The sequence below is a fragment of the Acyrthosiphon pisum genome, chromosome A1 (genome assembly GCF_005508785.2).
Source record: "Acyrthosiphon pisum isolate AL4f chromosome A1, pea_aphid_22Mar2018_4r6ur, whole genome shotgun sequence".
Classification (NCBI taxonomy): Eukaryota; Metazoa; Arthropoda; class Insecta; order Hemiptera; family Aphididae; genus Acyrthosiphon; species Acyrthosiphon pisum.
The window spans coordinates 64,502,390-64,514,685 of NC_042494.1; the positions used below are offsets into that span (position 1 = coordinate 64,502,390).

The 12,296-nt window shown below is 33.9% G+C and overlaps 1 protein-coding gene across 1 annotated transcript; it reads right to left on the bottom strand.

Annotated features, from left to right (window-relative positions):
* Positions 1–10,943: 10,943 nt before the first annotated feature.
* LOC103308510 (52 kDa repressor of the inhibitor of the protein kinase-like) lies at positions 10,944–11,321 on the bottom strand. The gene has a single exon (XM_008181968.1). It carries the CDS (start codon positions 11,319–11,321, stop codon positions 10,944–10,946), a length of 378 nt encoding a protein of 125 aa, XP_008180190.1.
* Positions 11,322–12,296: the final 975 nt, after the last annotated feature.

The following is a 12,296-nucleotide window of genomic DNA, read 5'->3' on the forward strand; positions in this document are numbered from 1 at the left end:
TTGCAAGGTCGTGAGGTTAGTAATATTCCGGAAGATCATAAACTAGTATATTTACTCATTTGACGTACCTAATTATTTCTATGAACCAACCAACTAATAAGGTGATTTTTTTTCTGACCTTAAACTCCTATACAAAAAAACTTAAGCTCTAGGTTATAAAATCTATTATTTTAATTCCAGTACCTACTATTATGGCCCAGCCTCATGTGGTTCTACTGCTGACATTCAGATTACAATAGTAATTTGTAATCGTCAATAAAAAAAAGGTGGGCTGGTGGGTGTCGCTCTGCTGTACATAAGTTTTCAAGTGGGTCACTGTAATGGATTGTGTTAAATCTGAATTCAATGATATAATATCATTGTATAAGAAAAATGATTCTGAGCAAAAACGGTCAATCAACGGTCTATGATATTAATAAATATATTTTATGATATTATTGTGAATAGAGTAATTTATATATAACCCATTTACGTGGAACCTTGTTTTAAATTTTTAATCTCTAGCTATAAAAGTTGAACATTTTGTAAATTTTTAACTACAAAATAATTATTAAATTTTAAATTTGATAAATTTTGTCAAAATTTGAACATTAAATGCTTATAAAACAAATTGTGCCCATGTATTTTTAATATTTTTCATTGTAACAACGTATCAGGAGCTTTGCATTAAATTTTCACGCTTTTTTACCCAACATACAAAATTTTATTGATATTTATAGAAAAAAAAAACTAAAAAAATTGAAAACTGACAATGTCTGTAAATAGCTTGGTGTATAGAAAATGAAAATAAAAACATTATAATCATATTGTAAAAATATGAATTTCAAACGCTCATAAAAATTTAATTTGATTGTAGACATTTTTTTTCGATAAAGGTAGACAAACTCATGAATAATTTTGTATTACATTTTCAAATCTTACATTTAAAAAGAAACATTTTTATGAAATCTCAACTCAAAATAATTTGCTAATTTTCGTGATTTTTCTGTATTTTATCAAGATTTGAACTTTAAATGCTTATAAAAAAAAACTGCAGTTGACTATAGTTGACTATAGTCACATGTGACTAAGGATTTTTAATATTTTTCAAATGTCATTGTAACAATATAGTAGGAGACTTGTATTTAATTTTCAAGCTTTTTTACTCAACAAATAAAGTTTTATTGATATTCATAGAAAAAAAGACTAATACAATTGGAAACTGAAAATGTCCGTAAAGAGCTCAAAATAAGTCAAAATATTTGGAAAATTGTATGGTGTAAAGAAAATGCTAATATAAACATTCAGTCAAAATTTCATGTACCTATTATAATTACGGCCATTTGCACCAAAAACCAAAATGTTGTTGTTGCACCAAAAACCAAAATCAATTTTCTCGAAAACAGATTTTAATTAAAAATTCCCGTTTTTCCTTAATTTTTCTTTTGTTTTTCACGGCGCTTTTGAAAACTACTGGAAAATTTTTACTTTTGACCCCCCCCCCCCAAAGTACCAACTAGATTCACTTTCCTATCAGAAAAGATACTGTTGAAGAAAAACCAAGCACTTTAACTGTCCTAAAAGGTGATGACACACAAAAAAAATAAACACACATGTAAAATCAATACATTCATCGTTCACTCAGAATCTAAAATGTACCGAAATATACAGGGTGGGGCACTGAAACAGCCGATTTTGAAAATAGATTTTCTGACTAGTAATTAAAATAAGAATTCTCAATAATATTATTAATAGTTCTAAGACAACATGCCATTTAGTAAACATGGAACAGTGGAGTGGTAAACAACATGCTTATGCGATAAAAATGCCATTTAGTAAACATGGAACAGTGGAGTGGTAAGCAACGTGCTTATGCGATAAAATTGTTTTACAAAAATAATGACAGTTACGTAGCCGCACAGCGTGGATTTCGTCTTCATTTTAATCTTAAACGCCATGATTCGGTACCATCAGCTAAGGCTATTCAAATATGGATAACCAAATATGGGTTCAGCCAAATATTGGAACCAATTTTGAAGAAAATAGTTTAGGTTGTGGTGTTAGTGTAATGTACCTCAAATCTAATATAATTGAATGTGAATTCTCAAATCTTCTCTTACCTTAGCTGCCCAAAAAAGTGTTTAGCCCCTCCCATTTAAAAATCCTGGCTACGCCACTGGCCCTATCACTAAATCTTTACGCCAAAAGCAAGATTTCCAGACGACATTTTAATTATTAGTATTTTACTATTTAGCTAAAATTCTATTCTGTGAGACTGTGTTCATACAACAGAATATAGCAATGGCCATACACATAAAAAGAGATAAAGGATATCTTAATTCGTGTCAGCCAATTCTATAAACCATGATATTATAATAATAAATTATTTATTGTGAATTAATTATATATTAATTAATTACCTATTATTCGTGCTATTGTTCCCTTCTTGTAATCTGTTTTGGTTTGGAATTAAAACAAGTCTGTTAATTTAACAACTGGCGTACTTCTTTGTAAAATTGGTTAATACTTCTGACTTTATGTCTTCATAATATAGGTATTAGATTGAAAAGCTAATAAATGTCGAAACAAAAACATTGTTAAAAAAAATACATTGTAAAGTTAATCTACGTTTTCAATCAGAAATTATTATTATGAAGTAGGTTCTATAATAATAATTATTATATCATTATTATTTAACTAAATAAAAATAATTAGGTTTATCGTGGCAATTTAGTAGATCGCGCCATGAGACAGTGAGTTTTTCATATTTTTATAAGAATCTCTACGGCCGAAATATCAGACATTGTCGTTTAACCTTGTCGTGTATAATGTATTAATGTTATTCTATCTTAAACCGTGATGGCGTGATTTCCATCAATAAAAAATAATAGGTATTTTTGTTCTTATGTATTTATATGTGTAATATGTGTTCAAATATTGAAATATATATAAGTAGTGTTCTAGTTGTAGTAGAATCTAGAAGTTTTTGTGCGATCGACCGTAATAATAATGATATTATTGAACGCGTTTCGAGGTATACACATAATATTATATGGTCATATGGGTAGGGATTATATAACGTTAGTTAGACGTCAAAAGTCATAGTATTATTATTATTTATTTCAGGGCTTGTAATCAAAAAAATAAATTTCGATTTTGATTTCTATATTGATAACTGATTTAAATTTTTTTCCATTTAATTTCAATTTTGAATACCGGTTTTAATTTTTTTTTTGATTTTGAATATAGGTTTTAAATTTGTATGTTATTCAATTTTCCATTGGGTGACTTCCCCCTCTCATCAATCAAACCACATTAAATTGAACTATTGTATAACGTGTAAATAAAGATTGTAAATATACATTTTTGTTCAATAAAAAAAAAAAAAAGTTATTTCAAATATAAATAAATATTAATTTCGATTTTAGATTCTGAGTGGAACGATGAATGTATTTTTTTATGGTATTCAAAATCGGTTTCAGACTTTTTATTACTATTGACTAAAATTGGGGGTTTGGATAATTATATTGATAAGAAATATGATAAGATTTATTACATACCTACTACTATCACAGAATAACTAATAATTCTGTGCTACTATACCATTTTGTCATTTTAGAGGTTAAGAAAAACAATATAAAAAAATGTGACTAAAGCACTAAGCTAACTTGTTTTAATATGTCAAATGTACAATTATAAGAATATAACATTGCAAATGTAAATGAATATTTGAATGTAATAAACAAACAACATAAACAAACGTTGGGTAAACAATAAAGGTTCATAATCTACCTTAACTAAATATTACTCATTACTAATAAAACTAATAGGTAAAGACTATACAAGCCAGTAAATAGAAAATCAGTTAAATCGATGAAAATACGTTTTTCTCAAATAACTATAAAAGAATAAAAGATAATTACTTCTTAGGTATTAAATCACTTGAATTTTTATTTTATTTCATTTTATGAAAATAATTTATACACTGCACAAAGCACAAATTCACAATATTATTATAATATCAATATGACATCACGGAAGCTCTGCATATCTAGTAAAAATTATTATTTGTCGAATTTACCCTGGATTTATTTTTGGATCTTAGATTAGGAAATGCTGTGCTTATAGTGTTATAACGTGTAAAACGTCATTATATTATTTCTAATAATTTTGTCAGGGAGTATTCGAGAATGTTCTATAGATCCCCGATACTTATGAAACAAATACAAAACAATGTTAGGTACCTAATTATAACAGTTATACCCATAGGCGCAAATAGCGTTTGGGATTTGGGGGGGCTAAAGCCTTGCTTTGAGAATAAGCTTAAAACAAATTGTAGGAAATGTTTGAGGGGGGCTATGGACATTTTTGGGAGGGCTTAGCCCCTAAAGCTCCCCCCTATTTGCGCCTATGGTTATACCTATATTACAATTTGAAACCAATAAGTTATATAAATATATATATAACATTTTTCATGGAACTAGTGTGGATTAACGACGAACAATAATTTTCAACGTAATTGCTATCCATGCACTGTTGTCATCTTTTATCTATGGTTGTCAGCAGCTGAACTATTCGGACAATATGATACAACGATACCTGCAATTTACAAGAACGAAGAGGTGGTTATCAACAACATGGGCGGTGACTTTCTGGTAGTTTCTATAACAAAATTAATTTATTATAAAAAGTAAAATAACCAACATAACACTATTTCTATACATCCCGAATCAGAAGGCAAACATTTTTTTCCACCAGAGCCCGTTTTGTTAATCTGCTTCCCCAAGGCACTGCAATCACCCGTGATGAATCTCTGGTACAGCCCTGTGAATCGTCCGAACCACTGTGGCCTGTGGGGACGGGTTGCACTACTGACTACTGACTACAGTCTACAGGTGAACCGCGGTGACAGCGCGACACGGTAGTGGCCGTAGCCTTGGACGTCGGGATGCAGCCAGTCGTCGCAGAGAAATCGGATGAGTGCGGGGAACCGGGAGGTCTGGAGTCTGGACTGTCACTTGTCAGACATCTAATATTCCGACAACATGCGTATTTGCGGATATCCGCAATACCGGTCACTGGCCAGCAGACTACCGGCCCTTGCGTCTCGGCTGAAGAACACCATACAAGATGGTGGTGACTCGGGGAGTGGTACATGAAAAAGTACACTGTGTCCGGGGTGGTAACTCACACTATACGTTCTCTGCAAGTCACCCGCGGAACGACGAGATCGCGATTGATGGCGTCGCGCTCTCGCGATTGCCGTCGACACGCGAGACCATCTGACGGATCAGCGAGTGTCGGACGGCGGTGACGGCGCCTAGCGGCAATGCGATGTTTATAAATTGCAGTGTGCACGAAGACGACTTGTAACGGCGATGGCGGAGACTACGACGTGTGAGTGATGGAGCTATAAACATACTATAGGAACACGGACGTTTGGCGGTGCGTGGCTCCTCGACATGGCAACGGCCGCAAACGCGGCCGAGTCGGGTTGCCCGAGTGAAAATCACGGAGAGTATCAGGATCGCGGTGCGGTCTCCGCCGATTCTCTTTCTTTTTTGTCCAGTGGTAATCTCGCCGGTCAAGTCACGCCTCCGGTCGCTGTCTTCGCTCGCTCAATGTTTTTGGTTACTGTTGAGGTGTTAACGTCGTCACAAATCTCGCCTTCAGCACTTGCACATCGTCGTTGCGCACTAGTCGGCAGTCACTGGCCGTCAACCGTCCTCCGCCACGCGATGGTCGTCACTCGTCACCACTCAACCGCGAGCAAACGCGCCATCGACTGTACAGTCTGTACTCGTCCGCACGTGGGACCAGCCGGGAGAATGTAGAGAGGTGACTCCCCTAAGCTTATTATGAAGTCTTGTCTAGACGTCTAGTCTTCTTTTTTTTCTATCTCTTTATCGTCGAGTGGGTTAATTAACACTGTTTTTGTTAAATTGCAAATCTCAATAAAATGTATTGAGGTTCTTTGTCACGTTAACAGTATAATAGACGGTAGTTTATCGATGTAGCACGATTAAAGATAGTATTACCTTTACTATCTTTAATATAGTGCGATGTAGTGACCATTATGGAAATTGGAAATTGACGGAGCTGGTATAGCCGGTCGGTATTTACTAAATATACATATATTTAAAAACTTAGCTGATATTTTTGTTGATAATAATAATATTTTGCGATAACAATACATATTTAAATAACTTTAAATAACTTTATACGTAGATGGTAAATATAACTACTTTTTCAATTAATTGAAACTCAATATTAGTCAAAGAATGTAACAGTATAATTATCGTACCCCACTGGCGGACGAGCGACTGATATTTTTATGTAAATAAATCATTTACTGAAATTTTTATATAAGTATATATATAAACATATATAAGTCAAAATTTTCGATATTATCTGTGACATTGGCTGCACTTTATCGACGTCCACTATTATATTATCTTAACAAGTTTAGTTTCACTGGCTCGTGCTCTTAAAGGTATACAAGGACCACTGACAAAGTTTTATACAGTGGAGACTAGAGACTAAAGTCTTGTTTATTATTTGAAAAGGCTCCTACAATTTATATCCCGCTCAAGGTCCAACACAATTAAATCCACCCTGCCTACACTTAACTTCAGTGTAGAGCAATTTTTAGTAATATAAAATATTTCACTATATATTTACTAACTGTAGTCGGTACAATATATATTTATTAAAGCAGGAATAAAAACTATGTACATCATTATTAACTAGATTAATGTTGATTCAGTTGAAACCTTAGATCATATACAATGGATGGAGTCATAACATGTTACGCGTATGAAATGAGTTGAAGCCAACATAAGTGCATAACTGTAGGAACTTTAGGACCTGTGACATCTGCGCTTGCGCGACAGTTTATCTTAACTGCGTGTCTGCAACACTCGGCGCCATTAGTGAAAACTGATAAGAGACCTCGCGCGTGCGCATATCACTGAGGTGCTACAGTTATGTTGGCTTCATAAATTGTTCATATGATTCTATCCATTGGATATGATCTAAGGTTGAAACTTTATTAAACGTACCTCAATCTTTAGATGTTGCGAACAAAATTCCTGGAGCATTTCATTTAAGGGCCCGTTTTACAATCATAGTTTAAACCTTGGCTACGCTTGAACCACTGATTTTACCGGCCGAACTCGGTGGTTTAACCGGAGTTCAACTATTGTAATATGGGCCCTTAGTAATGTAAAGGGTGACAATATCATAAAAAAAAACTAAGAACTAACAAAATTGCTTTTATTAAATATGTAACAGAAAATAGATTTAAAAAGTAGATAAACGACGTAGGTACCACGGATTAATATACTGGATACGAAACGAACCTGTGATAATCATTGAACTTGTAGTACAAGTGCGGTTACCGGTGGTGTGAAGATGGTGTCGTTGCTGCAGTGTTAGCAACCGCACTTACCAACATACGCTTCTTATCAGACTCCGTAGCAGAGAGGTATAGGTACACAGGTTTTAGGTGCTGAATAAATAGAACACTGAATTTATGTGACGCGTTGCGTCGAGATCGTTTATTGTAAGAGCTTCATAACATGTACGTTGGTCGTACGCAGTACGAGAGTAAGTAGGTACATATTAGGGCGGTTGCGTGGTCGTTCGTGTCTACGGAATCGTGGGTGCTCGATGCACACGCGATCGAGGGAGCGTCGGTACGTCGGTGAGACGAGTCGCCGTCGGAACATGGGTTCGGGGACGTGACAAGCGGAGGTCGCTGCGATAACCGTTCGAGGTCGTATCGCTATTCGGCTGGTCGGTGCGTCGGAAGACATGGCGTCGAGAGAGAGCGAATTACTTCGGATACGTGTGGTTCGGTCGAGGGCTGTGAGCAAAGAGAACGAAGCCGGCCGGTGGTCCGGCCGCGTCGTACCTGTCGCAGGACGAGTGGCATGGCGTCGCCAATGGGAGACGCGAGATCGAGTTAACAAAAGAATATAAATATAAAAATCACAGAAGTTGTATAAAATAAAATAAATCACGAATATAAAATAATTGGTACCGCGCAGCGGATGGTAACGAGTGGAGTGGGTGCAAAGTGGTGATACGGGCCCTGTATCGCCACAAACTATATGATAACGTTATCATATAGTTCAATGGTGATAATACGTGAGAAGCGGGCGGACCACAGATATATAATACAATATTATATATCTGTTATTATATATCTGTGGGGCGGACTCATAACAACAGCATTGATAAGATGCATCGTTGTGTATCCAGTATATTAATCCGTGGTAGGTACCTATGAAATATGTCTTGTAGTATTATATTATCATCAGTAAAAATAGTTTATTAATAAAAACTAAGTAATAACAATTAAAATATTACTATTATTTTACATTTGGAAGGGATGACATGTCACCCACTTGCACCCCCTAATAGCCCATTAGCTCCCATAGGCAGCCCATAGGCTCCCTTCTTTTAAACTGCTTATACGGCGTATAACCAGTCCTGTAAAGAATAATTTTAAAAAGTACTTGAGTAAATACTCAAATACATTTTTTTAAGTATTTAAGATACTACTAAAATACTTTGAAAAAGTATTTGGAATACTTTTCAAATACTTTTGGTTTTTAAAGTGGGTTTCTAATTATCGTAATATAAACACATAGGTAGTAGGTAATCTAATAGTTATCTAATAGTTTTAAAGGGAATATTGTTATTCAAAATTCAATAACTTTTTTTAGAAATCTGGTTTTCACAAACATTAATTGGTCTTCGGCTAACACAGAAATACAGAATGTTAAATAAAACTATTATTCTAATATTGTAGTTGACAATAATATTTTTCCAACCAATTATTTCGAATAAAAATAAAATGTTCGAAATAAAAATCAAAGTATTCAATACCAAAAAGTATTTAATACAAAAAAAAGTATTTAAAATACCATTCAAAATACTTCATGCTGAAAGTATTTAAAAAGTTATTCATTACTTTTTTTTTTTTATTTTACACAATATTATATACAATCTGTACAAATTATGCACAATTAGCATATTTGATAAGGGTTAGAAGAAAAACAAAATAATACATGAGTACGTGATTAAGAAGCCACTCATTAGTGGCACTTGACTGGGAGTTGTATGAAGCTAGCTATATGTTTACGTATACTGTTTTTTTTTTTTGGTTTGTTTTAATTTTTGATATTAGTTCCCTAGTAAGTCACGGCACCAGCTCCTTTTTAAGCGACGCCTGGGGTTGCCAGGTAATGTTTGCGTGGATAGGTTTTTAATGAGTGGGTTTTGGTGGGTTTGTATTCGGGCATGAAGGATTTTGTAGAAACGTGTAGCTTCTTCTGTCACGGTTTTAATTGACAGGTCATTATGTATAGTGTAATTAGAAACGAAGGGTGGAGCATTAGTAATTTTCCTAAGAGCAATATTCTGAAATCGCTGAATTTTGTTAATGTTGGACGCTTTTGCTGTGCCCCATAATTGGAGACCATATGTCCATAGAGGTTTGAGTAGTGTTTTATATATAAGAACTTTAATTTTTAAACTGGAGTGTTTGTTATTTGTGAGTAGCGTTTGTAGTCTGCGAAGACAGGCAAGTCTTTTTATACGGATATGGCTGTTCCAAGTGAGGCGCTTATCGAAGTTTAGTCCTAGATATCTAACTGAGTCAGATGTGGGAATAAGTATGTTATGTAAATAGACATTTGGACAAATGGAATGGCATAGAGTAAATGTTGTATGTACAAACTTATTGGGATTTTGTTTAATGCGCCAATCATTGTACCATTCTGACATTAGGTTGAGATGAGTTTGAAGATTTTCTGAGGCAGTAATAGGGTTTTTGTCAAATGATATGATAGCTTTGTTATCCGCGTATTCCGCTACAGTAGTATTTTGGGAGATAGGCTGATCAGAATTGTAGATATTAAAAAGAAAGGGAGAGAGAATTCCACCCTGGGGAACTCCAGCTAAGATTTTATCAATTTTGGATACTGAAGAACCAAACGGATTTGGAAATGGCGATCACTTATATAAGACTTAATTAATAAAAATAAACCGGGGGAGAGAAATTATTTTAGTTTAAAAAGTAATCCCTCGTACCAAACTCTATCGAACGCTTGGCTAATGTCGAGAAAGGCACAAGTACAATAATACTTTTTCTCTAGGGAATACGAGATTGCGTCAACTAATCAATGTGCCTGGTGTATTGTACTATGCGCTGAGCGAAAACCAAATTGCGAGTCAGGTAATATATTGTTCATAGACATGTAAGGTAATAGTCTTTTAAGCATCAGTCTTTCTAATATCTTACCTAGAAAAGGTAGCAGACTTATTGATCTGTACGAGGAAGGCAGATCAGGTGGTTTGTCTGGTTTAGGAATCGTGACTATGTTTGAAAATTTCCACAGAATTGGGAAGTATGAGAGTCGTAAGATTGCGTTAAATAAATAGGTAAGGAATAGGATAGCTTTTTTCGGAAGACATCTAGCAACCTCTGCAGTAATTAGATCAAAGCCTGGTGTTTTTTTGGTAGAATACTTTTGTATTGTAGTTTTTAGTTCATTCGGGGTTAAACATTTTTCAGGGATATGAAGTGGCATGGGACAATCTAAGTACTGTATTATCATAGAGGTGAGGTTTGGATTATTTATGTCGGGATGTGGCTTCAATATCTCCGCTAGATGTTGCCGAAACGTCTCAGCCTTGTCCTCATCAATTATAGCAATAAAATTGTCGATTTTGATTATTGATGGAAAACTATATTTATATTTCAAGAGTTTATTAGTTTCTCTCCAGAGGCTACCGTCAGAAGAGGATAAGTTAGACAGGCGCGTATCCAGAATTTTATTTCGGGAGGGGCTGATGAACATTTATAAACATAGTAACACAGTAAAACAAAAAAAATAATATTTAATGATTTAAAACACAATGTATACAAATACAATGTAGGTATTAGGTAGGTACTATATAACAAGTTTTAATCGTCTAGCTCGTCCACTATTGGCAAACTTGTCTAAAACCATATCGTCCGTTGTACAAATATTTCTATGAATATTTAGTAATGCTAAACCAACAAGACGATTCTCTGAAGTTGAGTTTCTCAAATACGTTTTTAATCTTCGCAATGTTGAAAAACTGCGTTCAGCTGATGCAGTTGACACGGGAAGTATGGCAAGTATTTTCAGCAGTTGGTAGAGATTGGGATATAGAGTTTTATCACAAGAAATTAAAGCGTCTGTGGAGGTGGAAGGTCTTGACGATGGTTCTACTGAAGTCCATTTAGATATCCATAAATCATACTCAGCCTCAACTGTATCTTTAAAACCTGGCAAATCATCCATGTAAAAATCAACTGATTCACGAATAAATAAAAATGATTTATTAATACAAAGAGAAGGTAAAATATACTGTAACGAAATAATAGTTTCTTTTTGAGTCATAAAACGATCATTTAAAGATGAAATTAAATCATCTAAGTGGGGGATAAAAATAGTTCTCATATAGTATTCTTCAGTGGAACAATGTGGAATATTTGATCGATATCTTTGATTGACACATATTCGTGGTTTTTTTCCTCGACATTTAATAATGTTGTAACTGCTTTTGCTTCTTTGTAAATATCACCAAATACAGCTGAACAATTTTCTCTCATTTTTTGAAATTTTAATGTTATGGTTTCTATTTGTTTAAGAGCTGTAGCTAGATCTAAATTTGACTTTTGTAAGTATTGTGACAAATTATATGTATATCCTAATAATTTACTTGTAATATTAACTGCTACAATAAAATTAAAATTACATATATGCAGTTTAACATACCGTTAGTTCTAGTTAAGTCAGTTCCACGTGTTCCCTCAGTTTGTAATTGTTCCAATGCAGCAACAATGGGCTCCAAAAATTCTTTAAATAGCAAAACCGATTCATGACGTAAAACCCATTTTTTTTCACACAGTGATTTTAATTTTGTAGCTTGAACATTTGGTTTTATTTCTAAAATTTTGTTTTTAAGAATAGTGGTTCGCTTAGCCGAACAATTAAAAAATGAGCAACAATCAGACATCACCCCAAAATAATGTGTATATAATATTATATTGTGCAGCTCTTTAGTGATCGGCGATCGTTATCGAAAGGTTTATAATTACTTATTATTATTTATGATTTCCAGTATTATCACCCGTGGTATTTTTGTCCATGAGTGATAAGATATGCTAACAAAATAATATGAATTTAAAATCTATAAAATGGAATTTAATAATTTTGCATTGACTTCCATAGACCATGAAAATATTTTTTAGATTTTCTTAAAATTTGGGGGGG

Coding starts and splice junctions, on each gene's coding strand:
- LOC103308510 (XM_008181968.1), bottom strand. CDS start 11,321: ATGGATGATTTGCCAGGTTTTAAAGATACAGTTGAGGCTGAGTATGAT.